The 19,974-nt window shown below is 36.6% G+C and overlaps 1 protein-coding gene across 9 annotated transcripts; it reads left to right on the forward strand.

Moving 5' to 3' along the window:
- Positions 1-6: 6 nt before the first annotated feature.
- LOC127450594 (uncharacterized) lies at positions 7-11,021 on the forward strand. Of its 9 annotated transcripts, XR_007899008.1 has the most exons (8): positions 7-220; positions 779-870; positions 4,476-4,640; positions 5,352-5,591; positions 8,660-9,056; positions 9,831-9,919; positions 10,049-10,264; positions 10,346-11,021. XR_007899008.1 is itself a non-coding variant. In XM_051714828.1 (7 exons), the coding sequence occupies exons 3-6, from the start codon at positions 4,529-4,531 to the stop codon at positions 9,916-9,918; spliced, it is 837 nt and encodes a 278-aa protein (XP_051570788.1). In that variant the 5' UTR covers positions 7-220; positions 779-870; positions 3,372-4,528; the 3' UTR covers position 9,919; positions 10,049-11,021. The 9 variants fall into 9 exon arrangements, 8 of the variants coding, with proteins under 8 accessions (XP_051570788.1, XP_051570794.1, XP_051570789.1 ...); XM_051714828.1 differs by having other exon boundaries at positions 3,372-4,640; positions 10,049-11,021; XM_051714834.1 differs by having other exon boundaries at positions 5,352-5,641; positions 10,049-11,021.
- The last annotated feature ends 8,953 nt before the right edge of the window (positions 11,022-19,974 follow it).

Genomic DNA, 19,974 nt, shown 5'->3' on the forward strand with positions numbered 1-19,974 from the left:
CGGTTCTCAGGCGCGCGTGGAAGTTTGCATTATGACATCATGCAGTGATTTACTGGAGATATGCGCGCTATTAACATCTCTGAACATATGGGGATGTCACCACCAGACAGTTTTTTTTTGTTTTTTTTTTAAAGCATTGCAACATTACGGCAAATATGAGTAGAGGCATGCAGAGATGTACCTAGAATTGACTGATAAAGAATCCGGATTCACAAACCAGGTATAACAAAGATCTGTTTTTATTGGTTCAAATATTAATAGTTCAAACAGTCTAAAACGACATAAATATAAATATATAAATAACTGCTACGAAGATCTATTGGCTGATTTGCTGCCGAAACAATGGAAATGTTAAAGGAATAGTTCACCCAAAAATGAAAATTCTCTCATCATTTACTCACCCTCATGCCAATTGCCTGTAGGAAAATGTAGCTTAAACTGGTAGCTGGTCCAAGCTGGTTCTTTGCTGGTCCAAGCTACAGTAAAGTCAGAAGTTTACATACACCTAAGCCAAATACATTTAAACTCAGTTTTTCACAATTCCTGACATTTAATCATAGAAAACATTCCCTGTCTTAGGTCAGTTAGGATCACTACTTTATTTTAAGACTGTGAAATGTCAGAATAATAGTAGAGAGAATGATTTATTTCAGCTTATATAATAAAAAGTACTTAAATATTGCTCTCGCCCACACCTATCATAGCACTTCTGAAGACATAGATTTAACATTTTGGAGACATTTTGGATTATTTTATGCTGTCTTTATGTGCTTTTTAGAGCTTCAAATTTCTGGCCACCAATCACTTGCATTGTATGGACCTACAGAGATGAGACATTCTTCTACAAATCTTTGGGTTCTGCAGAAGAAAGTAAGTCATACACATTTGGGATGACATGAGGGTGAGTCAGTATTGAGAGCTTTTTTGGGGAACTATCCCTTTTATGGTAATGTACACTGTTCCCATTCCGTAGTTATATGCATAACTGTACGTTTGGTATTCAGTTACAAACACTTGGCATTGAAAGAGATGTGTTAGATGTATAAAAACAGTAATATGTGAAATTGCACATACCTTTTTTGTAAAAAAAAACAAACAAAAAACAACTGAAACTTTCAGTACTATAATGGAAAAAGAACATATTGTTTTCTTGAGTGGTCAGAGTGTGAAAAGAGCATTTCAGCTTTAACTTTCAGTCAGTTTGTCAATACTAAACTATTTCTGTAAATGTAAACAAATCATTCTGTGCCTGTTTAAAGCAAGCAAAAAGTATAAACTTTTAATTGGCCACATCTGTTGGTGTTCTGCAATTTCTGCTGTCTGGTCAATAGCTGAGGAACGAGAAAATCATGTTGCATTACTATATTTATATTTTTAGCTCAATTAATAAAAATGCATGAGTAGATCTGAACAGGTTAGAAGACTAACCTGTGGCAGGTATGTTGCTGACCTGCAATATGGAGACAGAAATACAATTATGAAGCTTGGTCAGCAGAGGTTATACATTTTATGTTATTAGGGGCAAAGTGTTGGTGTCAGTACCTAATCAGTCTGTTTAAATCTCTTCCTCCATATTTTAAGAGCAACCATGGCTCCAATTACAAACAGCAGCACTAGCATAAAGGGAACTACAACAACAGGGTCGGGACCAGACTCTGCAACACACACACATTGTTTGAGGTCTTTGTGTGATTGTTTTGTCAAATTTTCTTTATGGGCTAGTATACTAACCATAATCTATACTACAATAGCATCTTAATAGTTTACCCAAAAATTAAAATTCTCTCATCATTTACTCACCCTCATGCCATCCCAGATGTGAATGACTACATATCTACATATCTTACTTTTTAACTAGTTTAATTGTGCAGCACTTTGGCCAACAGTTGTTGTTTTTAAATGTGCTATATAAATAAATATGACTGACTGACTAAATTTATACTATAAATCTCCACTTTCTCTTTCACATTATTCTTGTTTTTTGCGATTCACATTCTTCAAGTATACTGCCACCTATTGGGCAGGAAAGAGTATTTATAGTAAAAAAGTTTAAAAATATTGATCTAATTTTCACTCACACTTATCGTTTCTAAAGATCTGGATTTAACCACTGGAGTCATATGGATTACTTTTATGCTGCTTTTATGTGCTTTTGGAACTTTCAAAATGTCAGCACCCATTCACTTGCATTGTGACGACCTACAGAGCTAAAACTATCCTCTAAAAATCTTTGTTTGTGTTCAGCAGAAGAAAGAAAGTCATACACATATGATGGCATGAGGGTGAGTGAATGATGAGAGAATTTTCATTTTGGGGTGAACTATTGCTTTAAGGTTATATCACAATACCTGCTTATACCTGCTACACTTGTCACAGGTACCCTCTTGTTAAAAGAGTGCAAAAAAGTAAACCAAATTTTGCTACCCACATGCTAAAATAACTGACCCTGTATACAGGTTCTACTGGTACTCTATGTGCATAACGGACAGATTTGAATGCAACATAAGCAAATAACCAGTGTGAATGTTGGTATTAGAGATGTGCACAAGTAATCGCTTAATCGAGTAATCATTCTGCTTTAAATATCTGACTAGTAAAACACCTCTTGAATATTGCAATTAGATTTTCCTTTGTGACTTTGCCTGCCGTGGACAACAACGAAACTGCTTCTTGCACACTGTAAATCTTGCCATTACAACTCAGTGCATTGGTTGGAGTTGTGGATGCATGACGTTTAAGAAATACTTCACCCTAAAAGAACATTTAAATTATTTAAAGTGATTTTATCACTTCAGAAGACTTGGAATGTACTGTATGTTTCTATGTGTTTGTGTGCAAATATTTTTCATGTCATTTTTTTAATCTAGACTTTAATGCGCAGTGCTAATGTTTTTCATAAGCGAAATGGGAAATTTCAAGTAGACTTGTAATTCTACTCTAAATTCCCATCCCTAGTTGGTATTTAACGGGAAGCTGAATGAAGGCAAAGCTACTGTAATCCTATGAATTTGTTTTTATTATTATTTAAATATCTCTTTTTCAGTATGATTAAACCTGTTTGTGAAAATAATATTTCAGATGCACTTTCAAGAGAAGATCACAGAGAATATTTACCTTTTGTATAGTTTAAGTAAACAATTAAATAGTATGCTTTAGTTTTCATGCCCTCATGTATGCCTTTACAAACTGTTGATATGGTTGATTGCTCAGTGACATTAACCGATTCTTGTGCTATCTCCTGGACCAAACTTCTCACATGTGAATTATAGTGACCGACAGGGCCGTAGCTAGTGGGGTGAAAGGTGGTAATGATTCTGTGGGCCCAAAGATCCAGGGAGCCCACAACAAATTCTAAACTGTATTTTTTATAGGAAAGGGGCCCAGATTACCTTGCTACGGCCCTGGTGACCAATGACAAGATCATCCAGCATCATAACTGCAGTGAACTCTGGAAAGGGGGCTGAACTGTCTTCAGTCCAAAAAAGTGGCAAAGACCCATAACAGATGTGACCCTGTGAGAGAGAAGAAATTGGATTAGAGAATTCCAGCATAACTTAAATATGCTGAATAGCTGTTATACGTAATTCTTAGAATAGGCATGCCAACATTCACTTTAGAGCAATCATCATTTATATCAGGAGAATAATTATTTGACTATAAGGAAAACATGACTAGCAAAATGCGTGCTTCAGTATTGCACTGTTAGCACTGTTAAACTGTTCTCCCACAAGTTATATCAGAACACACAGGGGCTGACAGTATTGTGTGCAATGCAACGATCAGAAAAGAAAAACTAGGTGTAAACAAAAGAAGACTTCCTTATTATGGAATGAGAAGCATTAGAAATAGGACTACTATATTTTCTAGGTTTGCTATGTAGTCCTGCAAGACCAGTACAGTAGTAACTTCCTCTTGACTCACACCAGGCGGTATTGAAGGTGGGGTTAGAAACACACGTCTTGTTTTTGTCCACTAGGGGGTCAAAATATTAAGTGCATCAAAAATGAATGTGTATTTTTGAAGGTACATTAGACATTTATGAACAGTGATTGAGATACAGACTATGTTTGGACAGTGCATTGGGTAGGTATACTTTTTTGTTGTCTTTTATTAAAAGCATTCTTTTTTTCGAGACGTTGCTCTCGTCTGGGCAGTCAGCTTCATCTGGAAACAATTCAGAGCAACAAAATCATCTATTCATGCCTAACATTGATCAGTGACAAACAAAACATCACTTTTAAGACATTCAATACTAGGCATGGAGGGTAAATCCCAAACTGGGGTTTGAAATAAGTAGGAAAATATTGAACTGTACTTAGCAGTATTCTCCACTAGAGTCCACTCTTTGCTAAGTTTACAACCTTAACCCTGTGATGCCCACTGTTGTAATATTACAACATCAATTTTAGCTCTACTAAAATAAACCTGCACATGTTTTTTTTTTCTCTCTCTCTCTCTCTCTCTCTCTCTCTAAGACCACGTTTACACAACTAATAGGTCCTATTGTTAATCCTTGCAATGCTATTGGATGGTAGATTTTGTAAATAGGCCTGTTCACCTGGCCATGAACTCACACAACCTGCAAACTTGCCTTGAAGCACATCATCTTGTTTTGCTGGACTGGATAAATCAACATTCAAGTAAGTAAAATGTCAAAAATATTTTTTTCTGTGATTAGTAATATGTCTAGATCATGCAGATATTAAGGTACTGATGAATGCTTTGATCATATTAGATTTTGAGCTTGTTGTGTCAATGTTGTAATTTTACAACACTGGGTGAAAGGGGTAGCGAAATTTGCCTGTGCACCTTGCACATTACATGGATGAATTGTACTTCTCACCTGTTACATGTGGAAAAAAAAATACTAATAGAAACATACTATTTTTGATCATTCACAAGTTTAAAATGTCTTCTTTGTTACCATTTTGAGTTTCAATCAAAATTAAATGATTATTAAATGATAAGTTCAAGTTTAATTAAAGAATAAATTATTTCTTTGAGAATTTGAAAGTATTTGTGTAGCAATATTTGAAACTATCTGTAGCTTATCATTTATAAAATATACTTAACTGGTCCTGTTTTCTTTTCTGGGCTTTGCTTGTTTGCCCAAATATCTGCTTGCTTCATGAGGGACAGGTGATAATGTTCTGGAATGTGTGGGGTATAAGTGCTATTAGCATGATAAGTAGAGGGCACAATAAGCTAGCCAGACAGTATTGGGTGAATTCTGTGGAATGGGTCAATTCTTTAAAACGTGTAAGTATGATTGGGATTTATTTGCATTGAGATTATTTAGCCTGGAAAATAATCAGTGATTTTTTTTTTTTTTTTTTTTTTTTACATTTCAGAATGCCACCAGTCAGGAAAGACCATCTTATCTACAATGTGTATGATGTCATTGATGCCGTCCAAAATAGGAACAGTGACTTTGAGAAGGACTCTGATACAAGTGATGAAGAGGAATGTGGAGATGCCTGTGAACTGGAAAAGGAAAATAAAAAACCCAATGACCGTCCATGGGATGATTATGTGGACATCATGCCAACAAAACCATGCCATTCAAGAACACAGACCATGCCCCGTGACAGGTATCTTTGGCTGAAAAAGGATTTTATCAGTACCAACACTGATTTTTCAGGTCAGGGCTATGAACAGAGCTAAACATAGTAAATGCCAAAGTTTAATTCAGTTCATCAGGTTTTGTAAATACAATCTGAACATATATCTTTTATAATAAACAATTTTTCATAAAAATATGACTTGTCTGATTATCATTATTGTGTGATTATTAGTGTATAGATATATAGGCTACTGTTATGGGGCTACATAAGCAGTACACCCTGCAAATGAACCATTAGATGTTCACTTCATTTGTTCAGACAGTGAGTAAAATCACTGAAATTCTGCTACCCAACAGGCCCAACGTTGCAATATAACAACTTTTCCCTAAAACTTACTAAAATGTAAAAACCCATTTATTTCTGCATTAGAGGCCTCCTACAACAACATATAAAAGGTGAAAAAGATTTTTTTTTTAAATATTTCTATATTTGGGTCTCACAGGGTTAAAGGAATAGTTCACCCAAAAATGAAAATGTGCTGATAATTTACTCACCGTCAGGCCATTCAAGATGTATCTGAGTTTCTTTCTTCATCAAAACAGAATTTAAGACTTTTAGGATTTCATTTCAGGCCTCCTCGTCTAAACAATGCAAGTGAATGTACTCCATTTTTTGACAGTCCAAAATGCATATTTAGGGTGCATCAAAATAATCCACACGACTTCAGTCGACAAAAAAAAAAAAAAGTGTTTCTGAACGCAAACGATTGATTATTTTGAGAAACAAAACAATACTTATATACATTTAAACTACAAATGTTCACTTCCGTACATCTCTGTGACGTGCGCTCATGAGAGGGATGACGTAAGCTCGTTGGTAAGGTCACGTGTCACGTGGAGGAGTCAGGAGGCGCATCATTGTTTACAAGAGAAACTTGCAGACCACAGACCAAGCGCTGTTCACAAACCAAAACAGTCCAAAACAATTTCAAAACAATATAAAATAATTTCCAAATAATAATAATAAAAAACAATGTAAACAAGCTTCCTGACTCCTCCTCCACGTGACGCGTGACCTTACCAATGAGCTTACGTCATCCCTCTCATGAGCGCGTGTCACAGAGATGTACGGAAGTGAACATTTGTAGTTAAAAGTATATAAGTATTGATTTGTTTCTCAAAATAATCAATCTTTTGCGTTCAGAAGAACTTTTATTTGTCGACTGGAGTCGTGTGGATTATTTTGATGCACCCTAAATATGCATTTTGGACCGTCAAAAAAATGGAGGACATTCACTTGCATTGTTTAAAGGAGGAGGCCTGAAATGAAATCCTAAAAATCTGTTTTGATGAAGAAAGAAACTCAGATACATCATGGATGGCCTGAGGGTGAGTAAATTATCAGCAAATTTTCATTTTTGGGTGAACTATTCCTTTAATGCTCTGGCTATGCTTTCCATGGAGAAGAAACTTGTCAGGGACATTCCTGACTTCAATAAGAAAGTCATTGAGAAGTTTGCCACTCAGAAGGAGAGAAGGAGAGAATTCCTGTACAAATAAGCTGTCGGGAAAACATGCAGGATTTTTCACCACATTGAGTTTTCTTGTACATAGTTGTCCTCAGTCTCATTTGTTTAACTTGGTCATGGAGGCATCACCATTTAATTGAGACTGGTAAATTAATTCCTCATAGCTGTTTAATGAATAACCAAGCGTCAAGCAGATGTACTCAAACTTTGACTGGTAGTGTACATTTGTTCATGTTGAGAGCACCAGTGTGGTGTTTTTGTGTATAGTTCACAAAAACAACACAAGACGCAACAAGCAGAATGCAGCAAATGGTCTTACCCATTTCTTTTATTTATATTGCTCATTTTTTGCCCTATTTATTCATTAGCATTTTAATGTTCCTATTTTTTTAAATATATAAATTATTATAATTTTTTTTTACCTTGATTCATTTAATAGCAATTCTACCCTTAAAAAACATATTTAAGTCAAACACAGTCTGTTTGTTTTCTTTCAGTTTTATTTATTAAATATTTCACACCACAAACAAAATATATATATATATATATATATATATATATATATATATATATATATATATATATATATATATATATATATATAAACAATTAATCACATGTTTGCTCTTAGACAACACATATTAAAACATAAAATCACATATTATAGTACAGATTAAAAATAGCATTTTCCAGTATTATTGATATATCAAAAGAACTGATAATATCATATAAATGTTTGTTGTCCAGAGCTGGATTCGAACCCGGGTGTCTATGACGATAATCTCTACCTCGGTTTACCAGCGCCGGCCTACAGAGAAGATTGGCGTGAATGTTGCGATTTGAGGCGTGCTCCATCTTTTGATTATTAATTTACTGTAATTTTTTCCCCAACTGTATGTATTTAGTGAAAAATGCAACAGATCCCATGTATTTATGCATGCAATACGCAAGGCCGCCGCTACAGTGCAGCCTCTGCACGTGATCGAGTCTTAAGTGCATCATTGTCACTCACTGGCTTATTACAGAATTTACACCTTCAGCTCGGGTTCTAGAAATAGCTCCACGATATCAAGTCATTATTTCCTCGACATTTGCTAAAATGCAAATGTTGTTGTCAATAAAATACAGATAGATGTCTGTATGCTAGATATTTTAATGCAAAACAGAAGTGTGGCTCAGTTTAATATCTTGCATATTTTAAAGGAATATTCCAGATTCAATACAAGTCAAAGCGATAATTCACCAAAAAATGAAAATTCTCTCATAATTTACTAACCCTCCTGGCATCCCAGATGTGTTTGGCTTTCTTTCTTCAGCAGAACATTTTAAGATTTTAGAAGTATATTTCATCTCTGTAGGTCCATACAATGCAAATGAATGGGTGCCAAATGTTTGAAGCTCCAAAATCCACATAAAGGCAGTATAAAAGTAATCCATATGACTCCGGAAGTTTGAAGTTTACATCTTGTGGCTATACTTTTTAACTTTTTTTCTGAGTGTTTTTAACGTTTATGGATTGACACCGTATTCACTTTTATTGACCACGGCTCATTTATTCTGAAAACAGAGGCTGTGTTTGGGGAGGCCAAAGTCATCTGCAGTGGAGGAGACCCCTTTGACAACCTACTGCTGGCAAATCAAAGTGCCATCCAGTTTGGCCAGCACAGAGGGAGAACCTTCAAGTGGATGCTTGATAATGACCTTGGTTACTCCCTCATGGTACTAGCCAGTCATCAAAGGGAGCATGAAGCTGGCAGAATGGACAGAGGTGTCCTCATGTTCAACAAAGTTGCCTTCTTGCAGTATGCCTGTGCATTCCCTGAGGTTGCAGAGTACATCAGATTGCGCAGGCAGAGAGAGGGCACCTTACCTGGCTGTGAGGGAGACTGCCTGGTGGGCTTTGGGCTTCACAAAAGGACCACATATAAAGAGCTCTATGATACTAAGGACAAGGAGAGGAGAAGGTAATATGCATTTTAATTGGCATATTATATGTTGTTTTATACCGCATTGCTTTTGTGGGTTATTTCAGGTAGGTGTAGTAAGTGTTAAATTGTGGAGTAGTTTGCACATCCTTTCCTTGTCCATCCCAAGCTTATTCCATGCCTTCCATGTTTCCTAATGCATACACAATCTGTGCACATTTTGCATTAATTTATTTTCATTTGCTTTGGCTCATCTAATCATATGTGATCACAAACACATTCGCTCATAGTGGCATAACAGTCTTCAAACTAAAAACACTCATCCCACTGCTTGAATGTAATGGAGATGTGTTTTTGATAAATGAGTAAAACAATATATATTACACAAATCATAAGAAGAATAAAGTTGCTATACAGCATTAATACATCATCAACTCCTTAGTAAACAGTTATTTCAACAACAGTTACTGAAACTTTTGATTAAAAATGTAATGTTTGCATACATAAATACAGTGCACATTTCAGAACATTATTCCACAATTATTAAACACATTAGTTTTAAACATGCTCATTCACTTTCAACTATATTCCATAATTTCACCCCTGTAATTGTATTGCATATATTTAGCAAATCTGTCCTAACTCTGATTTTTTAATTTTTTTTATTCAAGTTTCTTGCTTCTTGTAGAGGGCTTGTTTAGTTCAATTATAGCACTAAGCTGTCTGACCTGGTTCTGTGGCTCATTACAGCGGATATTATTATCATCCTCTGTAGATATTTGTTGATATTAACTTCTTTTATTTTATTCACAGTTCCTCAATCATCTTCACTGCCCACACCTCTCAGCTCAGCTCGACTGGAGCAGAATGCCGCTCAAAGAAGGGCATCAGCGGCTTCTGAAGTAAGACTCTCAAATCAAAAGTACTGAATTGATATTGCAAAAGCATTGTAAAGTTATTTCTATACATGTCTGATCATTAAATATGTCAGTGTGTATTGAAATCTTGTTTTGTGTGTGTCTGCATTTAAGGTTGTTCTTCCTCAGACATGGAAGCGCTCCCTGGAGGAAGGGCAGTGCTGACGGATAACCTGCAGTTGTGGTGGTACGCTCTCCAGCCATGTCTGCATTATCATCATCCTCCAGCATTCAAAGACATGTTCTTCACCTGGCCATTATGTTTGTGGATGCCCTACAGGACATGGTCCTACAGGCTTCTCTGCAGCTCACCAAACTGCAGACAGTCTGGTCAGTGACTCACATCTTGTGGGCTCTACAAAACATTGAGGTGGGTGTTGAACTTAAACGGCTGGTATTTTCTGGCAACAGAGTGCCTGGAGTGCCTGCGGTGTCAGAAGAAGGTGGCCACGTGGGCTTACGACATTCTGGACTGCTCACCACAGAATGTTTCCTGCCATCCTCACGTACCGATAAGTCAGTACAACATATTAAATAATAGAAACTATGCGTTGTATCCTTGCATATCTGTTTTTTGCGCCTCTGGCTATGCACCATTAAAAAAAATGTCTTTCCAAGAAATTCCAGTAGACAAAAAACTCCAGACAACATAAGTTGTGGAAAATTGCATATGATCTGGGAGGTTTTTGATAGCTTTAATGCATGTCATTGAAGAGACGGTTAGTCTATCGATGGCAGCCTCGTTTTAATTCCCGTCAAAAATCAAAGATGGCGCTACTGTGAATAAGATCTGTTGTATCATGGAAAAGTGTTAATAGTGACCTTATGATTCGTGGTATTTAAGATAAAGTGAAAAGATAGGTAAAGATAAAGATTTTTAAAGTTTGACACGCAGCCTTATAAATAAGTTTGGTATTTTTGCTTTGTAGTAGTAGGACCATGTTAATTTGTAACTTCTCTCAAGCAACGTGGGTAATTAAGTCAGTATGGGAGGGGATGAGAGCCTCCAGTAATAGGAGCTAGGTCATATAATATAGCATGATAAGACTTAACTCTTTTATACCATTGTATCACGTGGAACAGGCCAGGTCAGTGCATGTAAGAGCTTAGTGTGTGACATAAATAACCTCAGTGAACTACAATGAGAAACAGCAGTCATGGGTTTTTATATTTCTTTATTCCGATTTTGATTTAAGAGGTGAATCAGTAGTTCCTATATGGTTCATCTATATGAACTACCATGTTTTGAGTTGTCACATTCCTTTTAGTCCTTCAGTCCCTAGAATTTCCAAAACAGCTTTACAGAAAAAAATACGTACTCTGCCAGTCATGAAGTAGCCAGGACAGTCCATATAGTATGCTGGCTAAGAAAGGAAAGGGAACCTGCTGACATCTACGTAGACCAAATAATTAATTTCAATGCGTGAAGCATACCATGATACTACTCTGTGTACAACATCCAGAAGCTGCATAAAAATGTAAAAGAAAGGTGACAGCACTTAGAAAGTTTTATGGTCATGACCCTTTTTAGATGTGCGTATACTACCCCTAAACTTCATGATCCTGGATGAGACATGAAGCTTCCATGATCAGACACATGGCCCTAATATGATCAGCTAAGGAAATACCTAAGACAGCAGTTAGATGTGAGAATAGATGTTGAGAACATAAAGCAGGAAAAATAGAAGGCAAACTGTCCATTTTGGATGTATATTAGTGAACAGTGTAACAATTTTAGTGAAGAGTTCTCTCATTAATTATCATAAATTTCAGAATGTCTTTGTCATTTCAGTTTCAAAGTAACCAATAGGCTTGATTGTGCTTACATATAGGGGAAGATGGGCTTTTCATGATTTTTAATTTGTTGCTATTAAAAACTAAATTAGCAAATGTCCTGTACATGCTAAACTAATCTCTAAATATGTTACAATTTAGCTGTAAAGGCAAAACTGTTCTTATAGGAATATTCTGGGTTCAATACAAGTTAAGCTCAATCGACAGCATTTGTGGCATAATGTTGATTACCACAAAAATATATTTTGACTTGCCCCTCCTTTTCTTTAAAAAAAGAAGAAATCTGGTTTACAGTGAGGCACTTACAATGGAAGTCAATGGGGCCAATCTGTAAACGTCAAAATACTCAAAGATATATATTTCAAAAGTATACCTAACCACAAGACATAAACAATATGCGTTTCAACATGATTTTAGTGTGATGAAATCGCTTACTAACCTTCTCTGTGTAAAGTTATAGCCAGTTTTACAACTTCGTTGCCATGACGATGTATTGTCGAAAACCTCTAAAGTTTATGTTTTAGACAGCTTTACAGCTCATATAATACATATGTTTAAACAGAAGAATTAATGCTTAGTAATTTTATGAATTTTAAGCTTAACATTTTTTAATCCCTCCAAAAATTGGCCCCATTTCACTTCCATTGTTAGTGCCTCACTGTAACCTTGATTTTTGCTCTTTTCAAAGAAAAGGAGGAACGAGTTAAAAGGAATGCTCCAGGTTCAGTACAAGTTAAGCTCAATTGACAGCATTTGTGGCACAATATTGATTACCACAAAAATTTATTTTGACTTGCCCCTCCTTTTCTTTAAAACAAGCAAAAATCTGGGTTCCAGTGAGGCACATACAATGGAAGCGAATGGGGGCCAATTTTTTAACGTTAAAATACTCACTTTTTCAACAGTATATGTGTGATTTTAACGTGATAAAATCACTTACTAACCTTTTTTGTGAAGTTATTGCCAATTTTACAACTTCATTGCCATGACAATGTAATGTCGACAAACACTAAAACCTTAAAACGACTGTAAAAATTAAACAACAAATTTAAACAACTTTACAGCTTAAATAAAACACAAGTTTTAACAGGAGAATTAATTTAAGTGCTTTTATAAAATTATAAGCTTCACATTTCTGTGTTTAAACCCGCCAAATATTGGCCCCATTCACTTCCATTGTAAGTGCCTCACTGTAACCTCGATTTTTTCTTTTCTTTTTTTTAAAGGAGGGACGAGACTAAATACATTTTTGTGATAATCAATATTATGCTACAATGCTGTCGATTGAGCTTAAATTTGTTTTGAACTAAAATATTCCTTTAAGCAGGGCATCTTCCCCTAATATTGCCAAAGCACCAATAAACAGACTACAACAAAAGCAGACAAGAAAATAAAAAAAATAATAATACAGTAAAACAATAAGAATGATAAAATAAAATGATGTGCCAGTGTTGGTTATAATAATAATGATAATAATTTACAATTAAATAAATAAACACTCAACAATACATTAATAAATGTAAAGAATTCTAGTATTTGGTCTCCACACTTTTTTGCAAAACCTGATGATCCATGTGTGCCTGTGATTCACGTTTAACTAGAACGACAACCAACCACCCATTTCACGGGTTTTGTTTCCCCCGGACGGAGATGTTTACATTAGTGGCCGACCGAGGCTACCCACTTTCCACGAAAATAGAGCGCCGGGTCGACGCCCACTTCACTGCTCCACTTCACTGCTGAAGTCGTAACAGCGCCCCCGCACGTGGACGAGCCTGGTGACCGCGCGCATCCGCAGCAGCACACTCGCTGACGACACACCCCTATCACGCTCCTGTGCGTGCAGCACACTGTCCTGGGTGCGGGACAGCTCACATGGCACACGGGTACCCTGCGACAGACGCGAACAGGAACACAGGAAGGCATATATCTCTGTACCGCATCAATGCATTAAAGATGTCTCGATTAACGTTCAGCCTGTTATATTTGCGTGGTCGCTATTGGATATACTGACAAAAGACGTGGCTGTTTACTGCCACATGGGCTTAAAATAGCTATATTAGAAGCATGCTGTTTATTTAATAAACAAGGCTGGAACATTCTCATAATTACAGACTATATAGGGTATATTAGTGTTGCAAACGAAATCTTTGTAGCATTTTGATGGAAGCAAAGAACCTCAGTCTTGAAATGAGCTGGGTGAGAAAAGGATTAACCCGATCACCGGATAGTTTGAAATGATTCTTTAATAAATGTGTGATTAATACAGCAGCAGTGCAGAAAAACCGAGCGCCTCATTGCATTCAGTGTGGCTTATGAAGTCACGCGGACAGTGGGTTAGGAGGCGGCTCAAGTGACCTACATTCTCAATGCTGAAGTTGAGTCTTCGTATATTAAAACGTTTAATTATAACAGTTAAAGAGCCTCGTTATAGTGATAGCGCTTTAGTTCTTATTGATGAAACAGCTCTGTGTTGATAATTCCTGTTAAATAAACTTTAATACTTTTCCTTTCGCTGATTTGCTAATTATGGCGTGTTTGCTTGCTAATGTGACAGGAATATAGAACAAGAGGGGTAATGTAAGGATCCCTTTTCACCACCAATAAGTATTATTGGCTATTTAATTCATTAAAGAGTCGTGGAGAGCGGATACCGTGGAGAGCGGGTACGTTTCAAATGCGCGTGCATAACCTACGTCAGACGCATCGAGAAAGAAAGCAATATAAAGCAAAAGCAGAGGCTATTTGCACTAAAAGTGTAAATAGCAAAAAAGCATCTTCTTTGCACTAAGTGCAAATGTTACATGCTATTAGTACCCCGGTGAAAATAATGGCAGAGACTATTTGCACCCCTGTTTAAAATGACAATATAAGAACATTAGGCTACTGCAGCATGTTTATTGTGTTTACAGTTGCAACCAAAATTATTCAACCCCCCCAAGACAGTAAGGATTTACAAAGGTAAGCTTTTCTGATGACCCAGAATTTTTAAACTTTACATCTATATCAGTTGAGTGACACATTCAAAGTCATAATATGAAATATAACCTAATATTTCTAAATAGCAGGATTTTTTAATATACAGCCATATCATAATTATTCAACCCCTATTGCATGTAGCTGTTTCTTAAATATGTAAGGCTACACATGTAATTGTTTTAAAATAAAATTAAGTCATCAATCTGCAATGGCACTTAAGTTTTAAAATTTAAGTTTAGCATTGTAAGCAAAAATGAATTTCTGTGCAAAATATGCAATTAAAAATAAACTGTCTCAAAAGCTAATAGAGGAGATTATTTCATTACACAAGAAAGGTCATGGCTAAAAGTACTTTTCCAAGGCACTTCAATTTCCAATAGACAAAGTTGGCAGCACCATTCATATATTTTTTTAAATATGGTACAACAGCAACCTTTTTGGGGTGTGGAAGAAAGCAAAACTTCCCCAAGGGAAATGTTGACTTGAATATTCAAGATGTAATTAGGAAAGACCTGTGGAGTCCTGGAAGAAGTTTTATAGATGTATGACACTAAACTGGAAATGAGTTTTAGACCCATGGATCAGCAGTACGTCTGGAGTAAGATGACAAGGTGATGACAAGAATGACACCATCTCCACAGTCAAGCATGGAGGTGGGTCAGTCAGGTTATGGGGGTGTTTTGCAGCTGCAGGAAACGGCTATCCTGACTATGTGACTGACACCATGGATTCTTTCAGGTATCAGGCCATTTTGGCATGAAAAATGTGATGCCTTCAGTGTGTAAATTGAAGCTTTGTGATCACTGGACTTATAACACCAAGGATACATCCAAGTTGTCCAAAATCTGGTTCAGGGATAGGTTGTGGAATGTCCTTAAATGGCCCTTTCAGTCCATCATTAAAGTCCCATTGCAAACCTTTGTTGGGATTTCAAGGAAGCAGTGGCAGCACAGAAACCAAAGAATGTCAATGAGCTGGAAGCTTTTGCTCATGAGAAATGTGTACAAATTCTAATAGAGAGGTGTCCGAAGCCTGAGAACACTAACCTGAAACATTTATTTGCTGTTATTAAGGATAAAGGATGCTCCACAAATGATTGACTTTAGGGGTTGAATATTTTTGACATGACATTTGTGGAGAGAATTAGTTATTTTTTATTTTAAAATTTGGGTAAACTGAACTCTTTGTTCTCAAAATCACTCAAATGTGTATTAAAAACTTACTTTGACTGAGGTTTTAGTTGATGTGTTTTAATTCACATCACCAGAATGTATTGCTGGTCAGGGGGGTTGAATAATTTTGATTGCAACTGTATTTAGAGTCCCAAAGACACCCTACACCTAACCCTAACCTATCTTCAAAATTAACCATGGTTTTACTACAGTAACCGTAGTATCGCCATGTTATTTGTAGTAATCATAGTAACCACAAAATAAAACATGGTTACTTTAACACCATATTACTGTATGTGATGAGGAGGAGGGCGTGGCCAGGCTGTGATGGAGCATGGCCGACGCTGAATCAGCTGATCAGCGGGAGAGCGAAATAAAGGGCAGCTGCAGACGCCGGTTCGCACTGCATGTGTGTCTGTTTGTTTATTTTTATGTTGTGTTACACTGTAGTAACAACATGGTTAATTCCATTAAAATTATGGCTTCCACCAAAAAACATGGTTACTACAATATTAGGCCTACTGTAGTAAAACCATGGTTAATTTTACCCGGATCAAATGTTTCTCTCAACTCCCTGACATTCACCGTGACCAAATCACTGCAAGGAAATCGACCTTTACATTAAATTGTATTTATTATTATAAGTTGTATTTCAAGAAATATTAAGAGTGGTGACAGGAAACAGGATGGAAAAAAGTGGGACAAAAAGGCAGATTTGAATCCGGGTCGTCCGCAGGTGCAGCGACACAATGGGTGCAGTTTTGTTTCCACCTGACTATTGGAGTGCAAATAGCCACACTGTGTGGCAGGTGCTATTTACAACCAGTGCAAATCAACCCGATCTCATGAAAATTCATACATAATTTACGAGTTGGCTATTTCATATGGTCTCGCACAATATTGTTCGCATAAACTCGTACGACTTCATCACATTCAAATTCCCGGATGTCTAATGCGGAAGTAAGCGCGAGTTCCGCACATTAGGCGTTAAGGACATACTTATTAATGTTATGCCTTAACCCAAACCCCTTATCTAAACTTAACCAATCAGTAGTGTGTGTAAACATGGAAGCTGTTGTGTGTGACAGAAGCAAGTAATAGTCCCGTATTAGATGGAAACGATGTCCAGCGACGTCATTGGCTGTAGTGAAAGTCGTAGGAATTCAAACGAGTGCAGACACACGATATCATACGAATTAGCCAAATTTAGAAAAGTCATACGAATCCTGACGATTTCGGTGCTGGTTCAAATAGTCATTCCGAAAAGGAAAAGCATGTATGATTATTGCATGCTTTTCACACAATGCTCAACCCTGGTTTAATATTTTCAGCTGTGAAAAGTATCGTTATAATGTGTTTTGACTGCAAATCACTTTGATTTCAATTTCTACTTTTAATAAAATGCTTTACTAATGTCAGTCATTGTTGTCTATCAAACACATCTCAGCAACATTTGTGGAAAATATGACCCTAAAAATAATAAAATAACATAATTCTGCAACATAAAACCTAACAATAACCATTAAATAATGTTCTTTATACGTTCTTATTAGGTTTTCACACAAACTCACTGCAATGTTCTGGGAAGATTAGTTTATGGTTAGCCTATAGGAAACCTAAAAACAACGTTCCTAGAACGTTAGTGCTTGGTTCCCCAAAAAATAACCAAATGCGAACCATACACTAACGTTAAGAGAACGTTCTGTATTTGCATTGTTGTTGTCTTTCATTCCTACAATAGTGGCTCAAAGCTCTTTTTAACAATGTTGACCATAAAAGAGTGTAGTCAATATTTCACCAATACATTTGGATGATCTTGGCTCTTCTGTCATCTTTGGTGTTGCTATAGAGAAGAAAGCAGCAGTGAGAGACCATGGAAATAGTTCCTCACGTTGTCGAGCACGGGCGCTGTTGCGCCAGACAACACAAAGCGGGGGAAAACAGCACAGGGATAAAACTCCAGTAATATAAGTTCGGATGTTCAGGGTTTTGTCTCCGTAAACCGCATGCTCATGCTGTAACTTGTGATTTGAAAATCATTACTGCAAAAAAAAAAAAAAAAAAATACATATATATATATACTGTTCAAATCGCTATTGGCTATACCCTGAACATCCGTTTTAATTTAAGTTTCACGCGTTAATGATTTTCAGATTATCAGGTCAGTTTGCTTTGCCTCTGTATCCTAACACTGACCAAGATACAGGGAGTGCGTCTGGTGTTAACAAGACGCTCAGAAACCTGCTGGTGAGATTACAGTACACGCCGGTGCGCGCGACATGTGCAGCGCCGTCACAGAATGGGCACGGTCCTCGTAACGCGGGCGGAGATGTTTTGCATGTGACAAATACAGGCGTGCACACACACTGCCTTTGCTACAAATCGCGAGGCGTGCAGCTTTAAGACCACTCGCCCGGTCTCATGGTCCAGGTAACGTGACGTTCAAACGTGATGAAAACTTTTTCGCCTCACTTATGCAGAGGCTCTGTTATTATCCCACGTCCTTGATAGTCTAAACAATTGGCACAAAGATGCATTGGCTGCTGAAACGTGTCAGCGCCATAAACGAGACGGTTAGAAAAAAGGCGTTGTCCATTCACAACATCAGGCAACACTTCGGGCAACCATCTTCTCGCCACACCAAAGAATAATCCATGTATATATTTAGATTTTTTACCCACCCCTCTCACGTGCATTGGCACGCACTGTTGTTGTACAGTTGAGAATGATTAGTAATACTTGCCATAAGGCGCCTGAATGCTTCACGTAAACAACAAGTGGCTAGTGCGGCTGCAGTGCCGGTGTCAATTTAAGTGATGTTACTGCTGTGCCAATACTTATTGCCTAGACATTTCACTGCGACATGGTCTATCTTTTGGAGTAGCACGGTTTTGTTCTCAGGCACGTGCCTGCTTTGGAGCTGGACAGTTTTCTCCAAGGGCGACGCTGTATTTGGGGCACAGTGAAAACTTTTTTTTCCCTGTCATATCTCCAGTGCCATCCCCAATGAGACACTGATCTGATTCCTCTTTACCAACGTCAGCTTTAAGAACTGTTCGAAAAGAAAAACAGGCACGTATAAAAGCATCTTTTGCTCACATCCGAATGGCACCCATTTATGCACGACTGAAGCTATCATCAAGCAGTCAAATAGCCACAAATGTCATTTGTTAATACATATGAATAAACATGTGATGTGATAACATTAGTTTCATTTTCTTGATGCTTCTGTGACAGACAAAAAAGTGGTGGTATCCAGTGATTAAAAAGTAATTCATTACTAACTACTAATTACATCTTCTACAGTGTAATTAGATTACTGTACTAATTACTCTGTCTGAAAAGTAATTGCATTACTTATTATTACTAATTACTTTCTAAAACCCATATCAACCTCGACCAGATGAAAAATACAAGGATAGACATGAAATTGTTCTTTTAATTCTTTCAAATAAATCATATAAAATCAAATAAATTATTTCATGAACTGGCCAAAGGATTTAAGGAGGCAGCGTTAAATTAGAAAACATACATTTTAACATTAGATGTTAAATTTAGATTTTAAATTCACTATTGTTTTGTATAAAATTGTTCTATAGTCTATACAGTATTTAACACAATTGCATCAGAAGTAACTGTAATTAAATTACTGAAAAATTAAGAGTAATCCCTTACTTTAGTTTTTCAATGAAAAAGTAATTTAATTACAGTAATTAATTACTTAGTAATGCATTACACCCAACACTGGTGGTATCCAAGAAGGCCACAGGTGAACAACTGCCCACTTTACTAAGTTCCTAGTTTAATTACGAGGGTAATCATATAATAACGCCAGTTAAATACAGTATGGAATACCCAGTATGTGCTATATTAATAAAAATATCAACGCTCATTTGTAATGTGTTACCACATTGACAATTACTGAAGGCTAGTTACAGTAAAGATCTTACATAGAAACTAACACATTCTGAGAATGTAATGTGGGCTGAATAGTTTCACATGTGCTGCCCTGACTTATAACTTTCCCCTTATCCAAAAGCACATTTACGCGTGTACTCAAGCACAGAAACCAGGTACAGTCGTATAAACACTTAA

This window comes from Myxocyprinus asiaticus, chromosome 13, assembly GCF_019703515.2.
Source record: "Myxocyprinus asiaticus isolate MX2 ecotype Aquarium Trade chromosome 13, UBuf_Myxa_2, whole genome shotgun sequence".
Classification (NCBI taxonomy): Eukaryota; Metazoa; Chordata; class Actinopteri; order Cypriniformes; family Catostomidae; genus Myxocyprinus; species Myxocyprinus asiaticus.